The 21,317-nt window shown below is 31.6% G+C and overlaps 2 protein-coding genes across 2 annotated transcripts; both read right to left on the bottom strand.

The window, feature by feature from the left end:
- Positions 1 to 67: 67 nt before the first annotated feature.
- Positions 68 to 14,234, bottom strand: LOC144844835 (heparan-alpha-glucosaminide N-acetyltransferase-like). The gene is made up of 18 exons (XM_078701923.1): positions 14,143 to 14,234; positions 13,445 to 13,569; positions 13,101 to 13,231; positions 11,283 to 11,407; positions 10,511 to 10,580; positions 9,848 to 9,905; positions 9,217 to 9,329; positions 8,624 to 8,700; positions 7,519 to 7,549; positions 7,092 to 7,234; positions 6,339 to 6,466; positions 5,846 to 5,967; positions 5,082 to 5,217; positions 4,761 to 4,844; positions 4,041 to 4,115; positions 3,363 to 3,433; positions 2,680 to 2,792; positions 68 to 2,070 (listed from the first exon to the last, which is right to left on the bottom strand). The coding sequence occupies exons 1-18, from the start codon at positions 14,189 to 14,191 to the stop codon at positions 1,892 to 1,894; spliced, it is 1,830 nt and encodes a 609-aa protein (XP_078558049.1). The 5' UTR covers positions 14,192 to 14,234; the 3' UTR covers positions 68 to 1,891.
- A 539-nt stretch (positions 14,235 to 14,773) lies between these two features.
- Positions 14,774 to 20,417, bottom strand: LOC144844400 (uncharacterized). The gene is made up of 8 exons (XM_078701295.1): positions 20,351 to 20,417; positions 19,224 to 19,355; positions 18,792 to 18,916; positions 18,536 to 18,641; positions 18,086 to 18,174; positions 17,536 to 17,727; positions 16,831 to 17,016; positions 14,774 to 16,189 (listed from the first exon to the last, which is right to left on the bottom strand). The coding sequence occupies exons 2-8, from the start codon at positions 19,330 to 19,332 to the stop codon at positions 16,076 to 16,078; spliced, it is 921 nt and encodes a 306-aa protein (XP_078557421.1). The 5' UTR covers positions 19,333 to 19,355; positions 20,351 to 20,417; the 3' UTR covers positions 14,774 to 16,075.
- Positions 20,418 to 21,317: the final 900 nt, after the last annotated feature.

The raw sequence follows: 21,317 nt of genomic DNA, 5'->3' as shown, positions 1-21,317 counted from the left end.
AAAAAATGGTGGAAAGTAAACAAAATTGGTCAATGTTTTACAAACATTGTACAAAACGGTATTTGATATATCAAGTAGATTTATTTATACATAATGCCTAATGGATCTGTCCATAATTTAAATTAAAATATATGATTACAATATAGCAACCCGATGCTTGAACAAAAGTATAACTAAAATATTGCCATAAAGTTAATACTACATTACTATATTAATTAACATCAATATTTAAATTAAAATAAACAACAACAAAAAATATTTTATGAAACTGATATTCATAATTTACTCTATATGAATGTTAATTAACAAAATTAGTCTCTTGTTTTTCATAGGCTATTCTGACATAACTTATCACTTATTTTGATTGGTTGATCGTTTTTATTTGCTTCATTTTGATTGGTCAATTTATTGTCAACACCCCTGATAAGAGTATACATAATTATTGTAAATAGTATTTATGCAGATGAACAAATAAAGTTTACATTAGTGTCATAATGGCTTGATTCACGGAGTTTGTTTTTATTTATTCATAATTGACTCATTATTATGTATATATGCATAATGATATTATTATGAATATATACATATAAATGATAATAATATAATCATAGATTATTAATTGTTATTCATAAAAAATTAAAAAATACGAAAATAGTTCATGGCTTAATTATTATATTTATAAATATTTATTTTATAAAATGATGAATTGAATGAAACCAACTTTCTTGATAGAATTGTTTTTTTTTTTGTTATACATGACTTAAACTACCATGTAAAATATATGTTTATATATTGTTTTTGCTTAATTTTAATTTCTTTCAAAATCCAACATCTACCATAAATCTTCTAATAGTAACCCACACTCTAATAGTAACCCCCCTTCTAATAGTAACTCACCTTATAAGTCAATCTATAATAATAACCCACTACTCTAATATTAACCCATGGGGGTTACTATTAGACTCACAAAAACTTATGATGCAGCCATATTTTGAAAATACTGAGATAATGCATGTTGATCTCAGGAGTGGGGGAGGATTGAGTGTTTTTGAGTTTATAAAATAAAGTTAGAGTTCAATCAAATTTGTTTATTCGTACTGTTTTATTATTTTGCTATGAGTTGCTGACCGGAAAGGTTAGGGGTGGGTTACTATTTTCAGGTGCCTAATTTAAGATTAGTACTAGTAACCCACTACTCTAATAGTAACCCCCTTCTAATAGTAACCCACCCTAAAAAACAATCAAAGAATAATAACCCAGGGTTACAATTAGAAGATTGACGGTAACTATAAATAACTAAATTAATATGCACTACACTATCAAACTAGTTTGACAAAAAAAGTGTGATGTGCACATATATGGTAGTGGTATGCCCAAATATGGTAGAGATATGACATCATCGTGTCCATATATGGGCACATCACATAGTGTAAACAGAGCTTTATACTGATTTTTGAAAGATGAATCAACCTGCTGGTGCTTGGATCTGAATGTAGCTTTTACCCAATACAATATAAATAATGATAACAATAAAACAAGGCATTTCATTTAATTATGCTAATGAATACTATATGTATAGTATATGTTGGTTATTATTTAGTAACATTTCACTTTTTTTAAAATGCCCCGCCCCCAATTCTTCTATCCCATGAGATTAAGGCATAGATGTTGGAATACATAGCCACTTTATTGGCATCTGGCCGCTGCTGACTCACTTCACAGTTTATCCTGAAAAGGGTCCTTAAACTAAAAATATTCCAACTTTTTAAAAACAACACCGCAAATAAAACCCACATCCTGGTTATTATAATGGCATCGTATTGAGTACAGTGAATTGAAGTAAATTAAAATATTTACATAATTGATGCATGACTGAGCAAAAGTTCGAACTTCAGATCTTTAAAAAGAATTTCACCTTGTAAAGGTAGAAAGCAATCAGTGCCCATAGAGTGGTTCCAATCAGACTCATGGCAAGATATTCGGTATGATTTCCCACATACGGAACCCAAGAAAATGGGAAGTAATCGTGGAAAACTTCATGGCCGATGTACAGGAAAATGGAGTTCATACCTGTATGTAAACAAAGAGATATTAACAAAACGTTATTCATTTAATACAATTCTTGCTTCAAAATCCATGCGCTATTTGTCATACTGAGACATATTTTATGTCCTCATAGACATACTATCTGTAAAAGAAATAGACATTGAACTCCAACACAGCTCAGGAGAGGGACCGCTCAATATAGTTGCAGCAATCAGCCAATCAGATACGCTGTTTGAACCTATTCTTATCTGCTTCATGTGCAAGGATTGCCTGATTGATGGTACCACCATTACGAAATTCAACAATTTAAAATAATGTAGTTACATTTGAGGATTCAGTGATGTAGCCACAAGAAATAAAGTTGTGTGTGGTTTTCGCGAGAAAAGGGAACAATCTCTGTGCAGGCCACTTTTTTTCAAAGGCCTCTGTGAAAAAGTGGCCTTACCAACTGTAATGGTGACTATGACCCTGAGATTAATTATATAAATCTAGATACTTTTCATACATATTGTTTTCCATATGATGATCTGAAGGTTGTGGGTTCCTGTCTAATACAGTATTACATATAGAATAAAATACATATTACGTCAGAGTAGAGCAAACATCTGACCAATAACAGATTGTGTTAATTACCTGGATAGAAGAAGGGAGCACCTGACCAAATCCTGACCACATCAATAGTATAGTAACAAGCAATGAGAAGGATAAATGCCATACTTGACAATGCAAGTACAAATGAAATAGACCTGTGTAAAGAAAAATAAATATTAGTAGTGTACACGGCTAGATTTAGTACTAGTCTAGCATACTATACGATGTCTAGTGCATTATATTTTTGTCTTGGTGGAAAGTTGGCTTCCACAGAGGAATATTTAAGAATGCAAGGTCTGCGACTAGATGATGGCTGTTAAAGGATACTGAACCATTAAAACACTTTTACACTAAATAACATAATCAAATATACAGTACACTATAATTGCTGTATTCATTTTATGTTGTATAAAGCCTAACAAAATTGTTTCTTTTGCCCAAGAATAGTATAAATTGAAAAACCGGATCTGTCTGTTTTGTTGTGTTTAAATACATTATAAATGATTATGTAATCTTGCTAAACTACTACTGGGCCAAAAAAAAGAAAAAAAAAACCCAAAACAATTGGTACACTATAGAAAATGAATTCGTACTGTAATTTAAATGCCCAATTACACACACAAAAAACCAACTCACATTTTGGGTGGTGGAAACTTTTTGGGCAACATAATTTTTTTATTTTAAAACAAAACACATTGCATTTCATAATATTTTAATTTTCTTACCATAAGTTCTTGTTTACTGGAATCCATCCATCATTTTTCGTTCCCTTACAAAGGATCGTTGCAATTGCACCCTAAAATAAAGAAACATACATACATATACATAAGTAAATGATATAACAAGCCTTTTAAAATACTATATAATATAAACATTCTATAAATTACATGATTAATAAAATTCAATTTTATTGCATAAACGTTGGTTTTATGACCAATGTTTAACTGCTGTTTTATTGTCTGTGGTAAAGCATATCTAACAACATTTTGTTTGTAAAAAAAGTAAATCTGTAGATGGCCAACACTATGTTGTTCAGCAAATCTCAGTAAAACAATCTCAGTATTTACAATTTTACCAAGAAAAGTTTTAAATCATTGGCATTGAAATTGAATTAATGACAAACATGTTACTGTATTGAAAAGAATTTATTTACTAGGGTTTGAACAAAACAAGTGTATGTTGCTTTATAGCCTTTGGCTAATATGTTATGTCTAAAGCTCTGTCTACACTATCAAATTTTATGTGACAAAAAATGTGATGTGCCCATATATGGACATTATGATGTAATATCACTACCGTATTTGGGCACATCACACTATTTTTTTGTCAAACTAGGCAATTGATAATATTACACCAATTTGCCCTTAAAAACACACTGCTAAGCTATGCATATCTTTTATTACCGTTATCAGTGCCCAGACAAAGAACCTTTTAATTCTGCTTTTATATCCTGGATATACTAAGAAAATCTTTCCAGCCTGAAATAAAAAAAAAAAAGAATGAGTGCATTTCAATCAGGTATCATGTCAAATTATCCTACTGCAGTAACTATACAGTATTTCTTTTTACTGCAATGTTTGATTTTAGTTTGTTTCGTAAATATATGGCACATTCACTGTAATTAACACACTGCATGTGATTACCCAAAAATACAGTTAGTACAGTAAAATCATTAGAGGTAGAATTCAATTCAATTTATTTCCACAATACACAATAAAATACAGGATAATAATTACAATGAAGTAATCATGTGGGGGAGGGTCATATAAGTCAGAAAGACTTGACCCACCCCAAGATATAACATTAAATACGAATACGAAAAAGAAAAAAAATATATAAACTAATAATAAATAAAAGAAAACAAAGCTACAATTTCTATTTAAACCACAAAACAGTAGATTATGTAAAATATGTAATTAAAATCAAGTAGATGAATATTATTTTCTATCGTTATGAAGTAGTTAGAAATAAATTTATACCAAAATCATTTTTTTTTCAATTCCATTGTCATAATATTATTGCTCTAAGAGAACAATTTTAATAATATAAATGTTAATGCTACCAATATAAAAGATGTTTATTCAAATAATTATACATATGTATCGCATTATTCTGAGACTTACCTGTAAGCCAAGGAACGTAAGAAATATTGATGGAATTGATCCCAACACACCCTCCGGATCAAAAGCTCTTGTTTTATATATTACCTAAATAGAAAACAATCATCTTCTTACTAACACTGTTTGTGTATATACACAATTGTGAAGGTAGATAATAAAATTGAGAAAGAATAATTTTACATTGTCTTATTATAATTTTTAGGTGTATATGTGAGGGGGACAATCCCTCTCCATCCCCCCCCCAACCAAAAAAAAAATAAGAGGGGTCCTCCTATCCCAACCCCAATAGTAAAGTAAAAGTAACCAAACTGTGGCAATGCTTACCATACACGTTGGATGCTGGTAGATATGGTGGATGGAAAACAACTTCTCATCAATATACCTGGCTGCACCTCCTGTGCAGTTGTCAACCGTCTCATTGGATAACTGCTGAAGTGAACCTCCTGGTCCTATGTACCCACTTGAAAAGAGCAAAAAGTAATTCAATAACATAAATATATCTTAAAATTATATTATTCATAGATTCGTTTATTCAACAAATATTCTCCACACATACATTAAAAATACATAAAAGTAATAATATAATATTAACAAGTTTGATAGTAATTAATAAAAACATAGTATGTGTGGAAGATAAAACATAAAACTTTATATATTGAACTTTAATAATTGTATTGTCATTTCATTTATATTTTATTATTCCTTTACTGAGAAATTATGTTTCAATATGAATTCAATTTTGTTTGCAAATAAGATGAACTATGAAGGATGTAAATTAGTAGCTACTCTACAATGTTTCTTCAAAGTAGGAATTAGATAAATCAACCAATTGACTGGCAGCCAATTTGACTATTATTGCTTTAAATTACAGTTTATTCAGGTAAATTTTTAGTCGCGTGATTACAGTTTTTCAGGTAAATTTTTACAGCTCACTATGTTGGTCGGTCGGTCAACATTAACTCAAATTTGTGCACATGACTGCAGCCATGTATATGGCCTTGTTTTTTTTATCATCTAATTTTTGGTCAAAGTGGATAACTATTATTATTTCAGGGGGACAATACATCTTTAACAATTTGGTTACTTACGTTGGACAGCCTGGAACTGGTAAAAGGAAAGTGAGGCAGAAATAAACCACCAGCAGAACAATCATTACAAGCCATTCAATCCAATAATCAATTACATCACGCAATGGCGTGTACCAACGAGGCTACGAAAGACAATTAATAATTAATTAAAATGTGCATATAGAAATCAGAAGAGTATGAGTATGACTTTCTCCCAGAGAAATAGATGCAGGAATAACGGTCAATGGCAGTATGTCTGCTTAAGCCTCATGAGCTGGGTACTGAAAATGGAAGACTACAACAATTAGCAGTAGACATAAGGCCAATTTACACAGACAAGCGGTAACGGTAAGCAGAAAACCGCATAGCTTGTTCCACGAACAATCTGTTTCTATCCTCAGCGAAACCCACCCGTCCGCTCCGCGCTTTGTGTAAATGGCCATAAGGAACAACATAGATTCTATATTTTACTACCGTTACCGCTCGTCTGTGTGGCCTTTATTAGTTTACTAACCGTGAGATTTTCATACTGTCCTTGAGGTTTTCTACCAAATATTAACTCCAACGTGGCGACTACAAAGTAGCAGATACTAAATCTCTGCAATACACCTGGAATTCTTAGAACACTTAAATCATTTCTACCTGAAATAAATAACAAAATTGGGAAATATTACAAAACAGAACATTACTCAAACATAATTGATTGAAAAAAAATGTCAAGATATAAAAGAATATAATTAAACCTATTCATAAAAAATGATAAATTTTTTGAATCACAATAGTTGACTGCACACGTTAAAGAGAGAATTTAAATTAAATGATTAAGATAAATTTGGTATAATGTACCTAGTATTAAAAATGCATCTAGGCCCTTCAGATAAAGGGAAATCAGACGAGAAAACCCTGCAAAATCAGAAAAGAAAGTTGATGGGCCTGTAAAGTTTTAATTATAAAAAGTATTGATAGAACCCCTACCCTTTGGGACTCAACAAATTGTCCCTTAATGGAGGTGGTGTCCCCTGAATAGGGACTGACTGTAGTGTAAAAATGTGTATTTTCCCTTGCTCCATTCACAGGCAAGTATTACCTTATTAAGGGATGTTGAATAGGGATAGGGGTGTCCCCTGAATAGGGAATGACTTAAGTCAGGAAGGAGAAGAAAGTAAGCATGAAAATTTAATGAATGTCTGAATCAATGGACCTAAACATAAACACTTAAAGTCGGTTGTTGTCATGTAAAATTACTGTATATTAGGTTTAATTTTACCTCCAGAATTCATGAAGATTCCAAGACCAAAAAGGATAACCGTTCGCCGAACTATTTTTAGGAACAAGCGTTTCGGAGACACACCTTTCAGCTTCAAAACATTTTGGGAGAGTGCAACAGAAGTACCCATGATAAAGATGAACCTAAAATATGAATATAATAATTTACAAACCATTATATTTATTTCATTACTAAATATCAAATTATTTTATATTGTTAATATAGCATTTTGATACCATACCATATCAAACACAAAAGCCACACTAAAAGTTGACGATTATTATATAGAAGATACATATGCAGTATGCCAGGCCTCTGATTGATCAAAAGCAACCATCAGTTATCTGACGTAAAATGGTTAATAATTCTAACGAATGTTTAGAAAAGATAATTTAGAAATTGAAATATCTCTCATGTTTGTACTTACCATGGAAATACAAGATCAGCAACAGTTAAACCTAAAATATAAGAAAATATAAATAAAAATGAAATATTACTAACAAACAGTAAAGACAAATTCTAACTTTAATTTTAAAAAAACACTAGTAAACAAAGAAAACCTACAAATAATAGGGTATTAGGATTAAGATTTTATTGTGATGCAGAAATTCTAAAGTTCTGTCTACACTATCAAATTAGTTTGAAAAAAAAGGTTAATGTGCCTAAATATGGTAGTGATATGCCCAAATATGGTAGTGATATGACATCATCATGTACATACAGGGCTGTAGCCAGGTTCTGTCAAGAGGAGGTTCAGACACTAAATATTTGGGTCACATTTATTTATCAGGTGAAAATCAGCAATTCATTTGCAGACACGTATCGCTCGATGTACCCTCATACAGGGAAAAAGGTATGAGTTATTCACAAATTAACAAATTTTTCAATTTACGAATACTGTGGGCCACGTATTTGAAGGATTTTCAGAGATGAGGGTGAGGTATTGGGCATGTCAGGGATGGGTGTTCGCAGTCGGTTAAGGTGGTTCACTGTAAAGGCGGGGTTCGACCGAATCATAAACACTCCTCCTGGCTACGGGCCTGTCATATATGGGCACATCACATTTTGTTGTCACATCAAGTTTGATAGTGTAGAAAGAGCTTAATACAAGCTAGGTTTACGACAAACTATACATGGTATTTAACCATAATCATGATTTGAACAATTAGATGAGGAAGTTGATGTGAAACTAACATTTTTTATTTGCCCTAATAAGATATTTATATATAATCAATTTGAAAGATAATCAAAATATTACAGTATAATATCTGAAACCTAATAATTATTTATTTAGTACCAAAATAAATGTTTACAAAGTAAATTAATACAGCAACAAATACAATTATCGCTTAAACCAATACTACAGTAAGGTTTTCAACTTTGCCATACCATACGGAGCATAACGTTAGATAAACTAGTTCACACTAAGAATGAACAATGACAGGAAGTAGTAGTCGTGTAGATGATAACCTATTCACATGTACAGTAATAAGAATAAGAGAACTAAATTGAACATAAATTCATGTACTAACCGTTCCAACGGGAGTGTTGAAAATAATAATATTCACCTCCTCTGTAGTTTACAAATATCATTACTATAATAGAAATCCTAAAAACATGCAAAATAATATTACAAGAGTATATTATTTTTGCAAATGATATTATTTTAAATATTTATGAGAATGAGTTGAGTTTATTACAAAAATGGCATTGGCATGGCTTAAATGATTTTATGATGATATACAGTAGTTGGGTTATTCTGAATATGTCCATTTCCGCCTAGGTAAAATATAGTACTATAGGACAAGACTATTCAAGCCTCGGTCACGTATGATTTGAGAAAGTCTTTACAATATCTGCAGTTGACATACTTCAGTAACTGCAGTACAATAGTTTTGTCTTTCAGTTATATTTATATTGCTGTTTCAATTGTCATCAACAGTAAAGCACATTTGTATAACATATAAATTTTATTATTTTATCAAACCTAAACCAAGAAAAAATGTCCTTTAGTATTTTTACAAAACAAGTCCAGTGGATTAAATTGATATCTTTCTAAATTAATACTACTTGGATGAATGAGAATATTCAAATCCTCTTCTTGCCAAAAACAAGTCTTACCTACCCTCGAAAAGTGTCCAAAGATTTGAGGCGTTTTGATTTTTGTTTCTGTGCCTTAGCTTCTGGGTTTATGGAGTTTGAATGCTCATTCAATGAACCATCAGGTGCACCAAGATCCTATTAACAATATCAGTGAACATGTTTAATTAGAATAAGTGACCGAGTGTTTTAAGACAGGGAATTTCAAAGCATAATCATATTAATAAATGTTGAATTATTATTATTATTATATCAGCACAGGTACAAGGCAAATTTGAAATCTTTATAGATAGTACATTACCATAAATTATTAAATAATCATGTCTATAAAATAAATGCTAAACCAAACTTCAAATTGTTTTGTTAAGCGACTTAAGCTTAGTTTCCATTTGGACGCAACGCAAAGATGTAGACACAACACAAGTGAGTTGACCAATACCAAATGACAGTTCATCTTCATTACTTGCCGCGTGCTTACATCCTTGCGTTGTGTCTAAGTCGGGACCTATCTTTAACTGTATCTGTGCAGAGGTGTTGAGTTTAAAACCATGGGAAACATTTCAATCATAGACTTAGAACCAAAATCGACAATTAGAACATTAGTATCAGTAATGTACAGTATGTGATTTAAAAAAAAATATATATAGTATATTTACATTATTAACTAATCTACTGGTACCAAAGCAACAGCATATCTTGTAGATCAACTGTCTCCTGTCAGAAAATATGAAAAATGTTGATAATGTCTTAATAATGACAAAAAGGTTAAGTTGCAACATGATTCTTATTAAATGGTCTTCAACACAATAAACACTGTCATTCTCTTGTTAAGGACCATGTAAAAATGATTAATGCCATTTTTCACTGCAATAAAAAATGAATTTATTTTGTACCAGCAAATGTATTACAACGTAGTTGTGTATTAGGAATTCCCAGCTATAAACAGTGTGTATGATTATCCAAAAAATGCTTGCTAATTCATTGCATTTAAACCAGTGGTTTATAACAAAATGTAGTACAGTCCTCCAATAACTGCAGTAGAATAATTTGGATTAATCAGCCTCATCATTTACAATCACTTTCCTTATCAGAATCAAAATGACACAAAATCTGTCTCTTCTGTCTTCACACACATTCAAATCTTACTGAAAGTATGACGTACCACTGTCAGTCATTGAAAGTTGCTATTGGTACTTCTATTTGGGGTGTCGCTGTCAAAAAGTGGATGAGGGAGAGGACCATCAATGTTGGGAGTGTTAGAGAGGGACTATCCATACCCCATGATCTGCATAAGGCTAATCAACACTGTATAAACATACCTTATTCCAGCATTGCTAAGCAGACAAAGAATTGCTAACACAACATATATTCCAATTGCAACTAAAATAGCTATAAAATAAATCAACAACATAATATTTGTTTATTATACTTACTACAAATTTATTTTAATGGCAACAAAAAAACGATTACTACGCATGAATAAGATTTTTTTTAAATAAAACAACTAAATTAAACCAAACTTTTTATTTCATATAATATGCGAAACAAAATGTCATCAGTATTTTTTATAATTTAAAACAGTAAACCAGGAACACGTATGCAATAATGTTTAAACTGTGAACACTGGTTCATCTCTGGTTTATGCAGTTTGTTTCGCTCCTGTGGTTTAGTAACCAAGATAAATTTGTCAGTTGTTAGTGCTACCATGGATTTTACAGTAGGTCCATGGTGCTACACTGGCCTATAATTCTACATTATGCTTTCCCAAGTACCGTAAATCTTCTAATTGTAACCCTCTTTGATTGTTTTTTAGGCTGGGTTACTATTAGAGTGTGGGTTACTATTAGAAGGTTTACAGTATAGTATGACTCGGGTAACACAATTTAAATGTTCAACTGTGCATTTTTGCTGACAGTGTAAAGGTAGATAAATCAACTCTCTCAATTCTAGGCACCCGTTTCATTCAAAATGTTTGTATTCAAGAAATCTCAGATTTTATAATTAGTATGATTTCATCGTTCATTTCATCTGGAAAGTTTAGTTTCGAAAAGAGCATGTATTTATAATTAGATTATTTTTTGTTTAACTTACGAACATAAGATAAATCAATATCTTTTGGGTCTATCAGATGACACTTGATTGGTTGGCTGTTGTTCATGTCGTTAACATTTACAAATAAACTGTAGTTACTGTTCTCTGTAAAATGAATATCAAATCTGCGAAAAAATGAAAACAAAAGTAAAGATAAAAGAATTTACTCATTTGAGAATTATTGACATAACTTTAGAGGGAGATCCAGAAAAGATAAAAGGTTTTGAGGATAAAATTAACGTTTGACTTGAAAAAAAAAAAATGTTAAATAAATGTTCTTGTTATCTACGGTGCTGATAGCTAAAAATTCTTATTGGGCCTGAAATAGTGTCATAGTTCATCACATCACAATGTGTCTGTGATCTTTTGATGTTTGTATTATGTTTTCTTAAATGTTTTCTTTAAAATGTTGAATGCTGTAATGCTATTTTTGTTACATATTTTATCATTTGTAATTGTGGAGTGGAGATACAATGTTGGATAGGCTTGCTTTGATTTATCAGTAAATCAATTACATTGATAGTATTGTTTTCATAGCTCATTTTTCTCCTTGTTCAACACTTAAGGTAAATTTGAATTGAAAGTATCTAGCCTATCTACAGTAAATAGTGTAGATAAATTAAGAAAAGCATTATAATTCCATCCCCTGCTTCGTAAATATCCGAGACATCAAATGGCTATAATCACTATTTTACAATTTTTTCTATTAATACAGTATTGGTAATAATATCAATGAATGGGAAATTTGACATGACTATATTTGTTTAAGAATTTACTGGTAGGTATTGTACTCAAACAAAGGGATGAAATAGCACAAGATTCAACAGGAAAACAATCAATCAATTACGGGTATGATTTCAAATACAGTAATGTACATTGTACAAACTTGAAAACTTAAACAAAAGGGTTTTTCCAATTACAGTACAGTATAAGGAAGGTTATTTCAGACCAATTAAATTTTGCTCCAAGGAATACAAAATACTAAACAGTAAAACCCTCTGTTTAAAAAGTTCTCCAATTTTACTGGGTATCAAATGCAAGGACATACTCCCAAGGCAAGTAATTTGACCAATTACAAGTGATTGTGATTGGTCCAAATTATTTGGGTTGCATGTCCTTGAGTTGTCTTAACAGGAACAAAGCTTTAGCAAAAATCTTTAATATCATCCATGAAGAAATCATAATTTCTTCATGCATTAACTGCATAGGGAAATTAAAATGGTTTTTTTTCAGTACAGTAGGCCTATATATGCCTACATCTAAGCAAAGAACTGTTATTACTTATACTGTACTATTATCATTTATTATTGTTTGGGAAATTACCATTTACAAAGACCAGTTAACCTACGTCAATTTGGGCCAAAGTCATGGATGACCTATTAAAGAAGGCAATAGTAACAACAGACTTAACAACAGGGTATGTTCAGATCCATGGAATTATGCTTTCGTATCGCAAGCAATGTCATATTATAATTAGCGTTGTAACAGCAATGTGTTCAGATTTGCTTAACTAATGCTTTCGTTTGAAACTGAAGTGTCACCGATTTGGGTGAACATCTGGTATGCAGGAGTAAATTTGATTGGTTAGAGGTTAAATCATTGATGTATGACTTTCATATCGTAAGCATCGTTCACTAAACTTGTAGCTTGAACTGTTGTAACGAACGAAAGATCAGTGTCGTAAGAGGTGGCTTCCACTAATCTTTTCCTGGTTCAGACCTATGGAGTTGTACATTACGATACAAAAGCATAACTCCGTAGGTCTGAACAGGCCCTAAGTCTCTGTAAATACAAAAAAACAAATAAATAATACTGTACCTGCAATCATTCGTTGTATTAAGATGGTAAGCATGATCTGGCACCACCACTAGCTTGGTCCTATACCTGGTGTCCATCTTAAGTTGTACATGAGAAGACTTATGAATCTCTTTTAGCATGATCAACTCGCACTTTAATTTAAACATAAACAAAAATTAGTAGCAATCACCCAGCTCAACTCCAAATGGCATAATATATGTACAGTATCATAATATTCTGTACTGTGGCACCTGTATTTATGTTACTTCAGTTACGGTATTATTATGCTTATGGTTTATGATGATGCAGGCATCACAAGTGGATATGGGGATTTTGACTATCTTGTTACGTAATTAAATTCTTACATTATGGCACTCATGCGTTTGTCCCCATACTTGTAAATTGCTGTCCACACTGGAGATTACTTGCAGATCAGCTGTATCAAAGGTAATAGAATGAATTCCAAAGACATCCTTTTTATTAGCCAATGCTAAATACAAAAAAAAGGAATACACTATTATTGCTGATGTATTGTAACAGTCAACTGTGTGCGTCACAGTAATTCAACGTTTAATCTCGTCACCGTCGATATTCTAGTGTTGAGGCTTTCGATACGCCAACCGTCCATTCATTTGTTTATGCATTAATGGTTTCTTATCATAGAATTATAATTACAGTAATTAATAACAATTAAAAAATTACTTCATGAGAATCCACAAATATAAAATTTAAGTTTATAAAATAAAAACAATTTAAAAGACCTTTTCTCGAATTGAGAAACCTATAAGATGCAGATACTAGCCATAAATTGAACTTAACTGTATGAATCTACTGTTTTAAGAGGTTCATCTGGGGCGAAACGTCCCCTTTTTCTGTAACACCAATCTGGATGTGAGTAGGTACTGTATAATATTGTAGCAAACTAGTCAAAGGGCCTAGGCTAGGTAGGCTAGCATCATGGAGGGAACGAACGAGATTAAATTATAATTTTTTAAATACAAATACACAATAAAGATTGCTTATGTTTATATGAAGTTAAGCTTTTATTAAATATTATACAAACCTGCGTTGAATAGGAGGAAAACTGTACATATTGTTCGTAAATTCATCATTATTTCATTTGTTTATTTCATCACTGTCATCATGTCATCAGAGCAGTACTGTTGTTCTGTCTCATGATTATATGGATCAATGCACATGATCACTGATCCGTATCAAGAAATAACCTTGATATGTAAATTAGGTATTTTAACATGGTACGTCGGTTAGTCCATATGTATTACCTTCTTGTTGACACAATGTTCAAATATTTGTGTAATGAGTGCATATGATCCACTCCGAAAATCAAGTTATATAAAATAACAATTTAATTTGTATAGATAAAAATCAGATACTATTAAATTGATTTAAATTTTTTAATTACGTGCAGACCCAGGGTTAAACATTAATTAACAGACATATTGAGTGATACTCCAGTTGGAGTTTATCAATTATTCAATCAAGATCAAGATCAAGATCAAGATCAAGCACCAGTATTTTTTATATTTTATTTTTTTTCCTCTTGGATGTATCAGAAGGAGGGAAGGGGCACCCTAGCACTCCATTCCCCCTCCCCCACTCTGGATCTGCACCTGTCACTTGTACAAAAAAACTTCTTCATACAAGCAATCAATAAAATACACATCAAATTATGTTGGTTTCATTTATTGCACACCACAATGATGGAAACACTTCAATACATATAACACATTCCAAGATTAACTCATATGAAAGGTGTGCATGAATAATATTGCTTGAACATGGAAAGACAAAACAATGTTATATGTAGGCCTACTATAATAATATTCAACATTCTAACTAACAGAATCATTTAATTTCAGTAGGCCTATTATTATTACTAAATAATCCATGCCTAATGTAGTAGGCTACACAAGCACAAACTAAATGATCAATGTTATTCAAAAATACCATACGCCAAATAGATTATTATAACAGTAATCCACCTACTGTATTCATAGTATACACCGGAAGAATACAGTATAGTTTTAATTATAGCGATAATAGTGAAATGCAATAAACACATTCTGAATAATTAATTTAAATCTAGTATTATAAACTGTATAATAACATTGTAGTACAGTTAGTATCAGAGTAATTTATCATGGTTTTTAATTTTTTGTCAACAAACAAAGAACAGGAAAGAACAGAATACCAATAGGAAATATTCACAAAATACTGTACTACTTTACATACAAACAAGTCTGAGTATGTTGTACATTTTTTGTAGGTAAAACTTCAGGAACAATAATCTTGAAAATTACAAAGGCACATTGGGTTTCATAGGAAATTGCACATTTTACAATAAATATACAGATTTGCATAGAACTAAATATTATAATAAAGTATAATATAATATGGATCAAGGTTATAGAAAATATTATAATAAAAATATATCTCAAATAAATATGGAATGTGTAAAACTAAAGTTTAAAATTATTTCAAACTAAAATAGTATTAAAAACATATAATTTTGGTAAAATGAAAATCATGTTTCATAAATATACACTCAGATAAATATACGTAGTAAAAAACCTTCATTATTAATAATAAAATATCAATTTCAACACATATTTTTGGTAGGAATTGTATCAGCAAAAAAATTAAATATACATATGTATACATAAAATGTGACCAAATATTTGCAGATAATAAAATATATATAAAATAGAGCACCATTAAATTTATCTATAATAATTCCTTTAAAATTAATACTGTACTAAGGACCCTCCCACAATTCTTGAACAAGTTTTGGGACAAACTTATACAAAAGGGCAATATTACTCCCACACTTAGGGGTGGGTTTATGAACAAGGGTGGTTTTATAATAACAACAATTTGATAATTCAATATTTACACCAACAATACAACAAGAACAAGAACAATGTTAAATATTATCTGGATAGAACACAGACATTTTCATATCTTTAACCTCATTTTCACAGCTTTTCGGCGACTGCTTCAAAGTTTGCTTCGACCAATGCTCGCTTTATTACATTAACAGTTGCTGTAATACCATTTTCCTTTTTCCATTCTTTCAGAAGTTCTTCAACCTACAGATGCAAAATCAAATATTTCATGAACTAAAAAAATACAATAGAACCTATTAAAGGTCACCTTCAGGACCCAACAAATTGTCCCCTGAAAAGGGGTTGGTTTGGTTATAGTGTTAACACATATATTTCTCCTTCAATTCACATTTCAACAAGAAAGTTTCCCATATAATGGAGTACCCAAAGATGTTTTATTGTACCTCACAAGACAATACATATGATAGCATTTTATCCAAATGAAGCAAAGTTAAGTGTTAAGAAAGAAACAATTTATTAAATGATAATACCATACCCATAGTGCACCATGGGAGGAAGCAAATCCTTTTCTCAGTCTTTTCAAAGTTCATATTATGTACATATGACCAATGAAAAAAAAATAAAGAGTGCGCATGATCAGTCATTGCCAAACAACCAGATTCCCAATCACAACGCAAAAATGTGTCCTTCAGGTCAAAGGTTAACAATTATTGCATTTATCCGATAAATTATCCGATTTGAATGAGATAATTATTGGTTAATTTTTCTCGAGTGGAATTGGTTAATTATCGGTTACTTTTAATTGGTTAATTTTTGGCTGCGGAAACAAGGCAAGAATGTTGTATCTGAAGGATGCAGATGATAATGCAGAAAAAGCAACATACCTGTTGTCTTTTGGTTGTGTAGTTCTCTTTAATATCCTGGACTTCCATCAGAGTGAAGCCTAGCTTATTTGCAAGCAAGAGCCAGTCTTTATCATACACTTGCTTAGCCACTGCCATCAACTGATCCTCTGTAACTACTGGTCCTCCAAGAGATGTTGGCCTGGAGACCTTTGTAGAATGCGGTGTCTAAAAGACAAGACATAATCAATTGGCTCAAAATGGAAGGTTGTAGACTGATTAGTCTGAGTGGGAAGGCTTAAAAACTTTACAATGAAGGGTTTATTTATTTATTCTATTTATTTATTTCAACAATAACTGCCCATACGGTCACTGTTTACTAATGCCTAGCTTTATATTGTCGAGGTTAGTTGCCCGTTTGCCCCAGAGTTGCAACCTAAAACAAAATTACTGACTTCATTTGATCAGAAAACTTGTTTTATATATGCCATTGTCTCCACAACTGGCATAGAAATTAGATTATGAGACTCCTGTGAAGTTTGCACCAAGAAACTTATTTCATGTCATTTGACACAAAAAGAATGCTAGGAGCTGATTAGCTCTTAAAGAAACAGATTTCAAATCATAGAGTTATCATATCGATTGGCCGCTCTCACGCCAATGATAAGTAACTAAAAATCAGGTAAGGTAGTGCTTATACCATGAATTTCTATATTTATTACTTCTTTCGAAATGTCCTTTACATACCTTAACAGGTGTGGTAGAAGATGAAATACCATCCTTGTCATTCTGCTGACTAATTTCAAACTTAAGAATGGCCTCCAGAGTGTCATGGGGAAGGGTCGTGACCCAGGAAGAAAACTGGTCTTCTGTGATGGCGCCATTTCCGTCCTTATCAATCTGTTTCAGCAATACAACTGCTGCTCTTCTTATTGACTCCTAGGAGTATACAGTAAAATATTAATAATTATTGGATTATGGAATTCCCTCTGGCACTATTGTAAGGACAGGTATACATTTATTCACCAAAAAAAGAGAGAATATGATTAATGCAATATTCATTCCAATTTATCTTTTTTATTTGATTTCTTTTTTAAAATTTTTATTATTTAATATTCCTTATTGTATTTAATTGATTATATATAAATTATATTTATTTTAATTTTTTTTTTACATTTTTGTAAACTTTTTTTATGTTAGTTTCTTGTCAAATTCACCACCCTCATAAAATATTGTTGAAATAATAAATTAGTAAAACATGAGGAATACAAAGACAATGGAAATATTGTTTTAATACTTGACTGTCTTCCAAATAAACTTGAGAGAGAATTTCAATCAAAACATCTTCATTGAGTGGTCTTCCATTGTTTAAAACGGCAAACACAGCTAAAATGATTTAAAAATATGTGTTAATTTTTAGTTTCCAACAATAATGCCATGACTAGTGACATGACATGACAAATGTTTCTCTAATCACAATAAAATCAACAGATAAAACTAATTATTCCTTTGTTTTACAAGTATCACTACTGTACAAGTAGTTGAACGAGAGGATATTCACCGCGAGCTACATAGGTAGTGCATTGTTTCTCTCTTTTTATCATAATTTACCATAAAACGTACATTTAAGACATGGAATGACCTGGTTTAATGGTTTAAAAGTAATACACTGTATATGCATTATTTTTACAAAACGTCACAAATTTTAGGGAATGGGTCTTTAATCTGAAATTTAGGATATTTTAACCTCTTATCTTTCCATCTATGGATTCATCTGATAACCATCTAGTTGCTGCACAGAAGGTTTGAAATGTTATAGCTTCCTCGGCTGATTTTGGAAATTGCTTAAAAATCTGTAAAAATGAAGTTCATTATTCAAAATTAACTGTTGGGTTTTGATTTCTTGGTCAATTATAGCTGGTAACTCAGTTAATTTGACCAAATTAAATCTGTGTGCGATCGAGGCTTTAGTGAGAGAATACGAAAGCTGGTTTAAAAATTACCTTGCTCACAAATGGGTCAGAGGTTGGAGAATCATTAGGTAAGGAACCTGCATACAATATGCCTTCCTGATTACAGCCAAGCTCATTAAAGCGTTTCCACAACTGCTTTACTTCTATTGTTGTCACTAATAAAAATACATCAATCATCAATCAATACATAAATTATTCTGAATGTGTGAGTAGCCGAGCGTTAAGACAGTTGAACTATAACTCATAGCCATAATATTGGCAAGGGTTCGAGGCTCACACGCACCATGGTTCTGGTGGTAGAACGAGTCTTCTATTAACCATAGGTCCAATGCACTTTAAAGAACTTAGTACATCTTTCAGACAAGTAGGGGGTTTACTAGTTTGCACAGCCACTAAGTCAATCTAGAACTCATGAAAATGTCCAATCTCCAATCAACTAATAAACATTATTAGAATACTCACATCCGCAAGCATCAGCATGCTGAATTATCCAGTCATCTTTTAAAGGTGAAGTTAATTCAGAGATGATTCCTCCATTATCTCCAGGTATTGTTGATGCATTCAAACCCATTTTGTAATCATTATACAAAAATCCTAGAGTGAATAGAAACAAACATCAACATCAACGATAAATGTAAAATATTATGGTAATGCATGAGAAATTGGCAGATAAACATTTTTACCAGCCACTCCCTCAATTCCAGGCACAACACATATGATTATTATATTATTTAAAATCTTCTTAAAATTAAAGTCTTGCTTGTTTTAACCTTCTGCTACGGCCCTGATAATTGTCTATATTCTGCTTACAAACTTTCTTAATAGCATGACATCAGAGTTGCTGGTGGTAGGTGAACTGTTCAACAACATACAAAATCCTTCATTGTATTGCTTAGCTGCTGTATAATTCAATATTCCCAAGTAAATAAAGTCAAATGGGTTCCGATGATTGCACAGTACACTATATGCACATTTCATATGAACAATAAAGATGAATAAAATATGAATATGTCATGTTTGTAGTTTTAATATTAGTACGTTATTCACATTGTTAAATTTAAGCAGCAATGATGATGATGACTGATGACTTCCGGTTAAAAATTTGATATTTATTTCTTATAAAATACTATACTATAGTACATAAATACTAAATACTACTATGGCATAGTTATATAAATTAACATTATGTGACTTTAAAATAGCATTTTTTTTTTTTAAAGTTCAGAATTATTTTTTTCAAAGAAAAATATTAAAGTCTAGTTTAGAAGCCTAGCTTTGCCTTAGTATAGTAGTAATAGGCCTATGCCTACTCTTTAGGTAGGCTAGTAGTAGTACTACTCTCTCTCTGGCCTAAACTCTAGGCTAGGCATAGGCCTAGGCCTAGTTCATACATAGACCCTCTTTGGAATTTGGAGGGCCTATTTATTTTGTAACTAGCCTGGCAGTAGACTAGAGACTGCTGGGCCCTAAACAGGGCTATATGTAATACAAACACGGTAGCTATAGGCGTACTATACATGGCTACCGTATTTATGTCTAGTAGGCCTAAGTCTTACTTATATTATACTGGGAGGCCTAGACCTACCTACCCGATTTAATTTGTTTAAAAACTAGGCCCTAGCCTTCTTTTTTTGTTTCCAGATATTACGATTACCGCCCTCAACAACGAAATGCGCTTGGGAATATTCCATTTTCTTCACAGGAGTATAGTAAGGAGAAGAAAGAAACGTTACTGAAGATTCTCGATGTACTGTAATTATTTTTTTTTCACGCTGCTGCTTTAGCCAGGTACGTCCCAAGAGGACTACTCATTCAGAAGCTAGCAGCAGTTATAGTTCTAGGCACATTCAAAAACAAATTTGAAATAAAAAATATTTTTCAGGGGGACAATAATATATCTTTAAAACTGCGACGAGCAGCGTTTTGTGTAAGAAATATTCCTTGTTATATGATTATGAGATACCGTATTTACATCTGGTTAATTTCTCAGTCTCAGTTTCAAAGAAATGTTGTAGAGGATCTAATTGCTCTCGACGATAGGAACAGGGAGGTATAAAAATTTATCTCATTAAATTGTTAGCATATTCAGTCTCGAAGTCCCATGTGTCACATAATGTTGTATTGACGTAAAAGGTTGTAAACCAAATCCTAAAATCCAGCAATTGCAATATATACATAATACAGTAGAACCCATATTAAGGGACACCTTCGGGACCCAAAAATGATCCTTAATATTAAATGGTGTCCCTAGAGATAAGCCTACTCAGGGGATCGGACATTAAACAAACAAATGTGCCAAAATGAACAATATTGAACTCATGAAAAGAATTGTATTTGGTATCCTACGTTAATAAGAATGTAACACAAGGCCGCATGGTAAGGCAACAGAAAGGACAAAATGCATTGTTGAAATAATGCATCTGATCAGTAAGTTCTTTTAAAATGAGTTAGTACCTGTTGAATAGCTGATAAAGAAAATGAGAAAAATCATGTGAGTCACTCCATTGAATATTGCCTACTCAATTATGAGTAAAAACATTATCTAAATATAATATA

Source organism: Antedon bifida, chromosome 6 (assembly GCF_963402885.1).
Source record: "Antedon bifida chromosome 6, ecAntBifi1.1, whole genome shotgun sequence".
Classification (NCBI taxonomy): domain Eukaryota; kingdom Metazoa; phylum Echinodermata; class Crinoidea; order Comatulida; family Antedonidae; genus Antedon; species Antedon bifida.
The sequence above is the reverse complement of the archived record's forward strand: the minus strand, read 5'-3'. Positions and strand labels throughout refer to the sequence as shown.

Bases quoted from the DNA above. Each gene is read 5' to 3' on its own strand.
- LOC144844835 (XM_078701923.1), bottom strand. From the start codon at position 14,191: ATGATGAATTTACGAACAATATGTACAGTTTTCCTCCTATTCAACGCA. The intron at 9,906-10,510 runs GTATGTTTATAC...ATTTTCTGACAG, and splicing joins CTTAGCAATGCTGGAATAAG to GAGACAGTTGATCTACAAGA. The intron at 7,550-8,623 runs GTTAGTACATGA...CTTATATTTTAG, and splicing joins TCAACACTCCCGTTGGAACG to GTTTAACTGTTGCTGATCTT.
- LOC144844400 (XM_078701295.1), bottom strand. From the start codon at position 19,332: ATGGGTTTGAATGCATCAACAATACCTGGAGATAATGGAGGAATCATC. The intron at 18,917-19,223 runs GTGAGTATTCTA...TATTTTTATTAG, and splicing joins GCATGCTGATGCTTGCGGAT to TGACAACAATAGAAGTAAAG. The intron at 18,175-18,535 runs GTTAAAATATCC...AAATCATTTTAG, and splicing joins CATAGATGGAAAGATAAGAG to CTGTGTTTGCCGTTTTAAAC.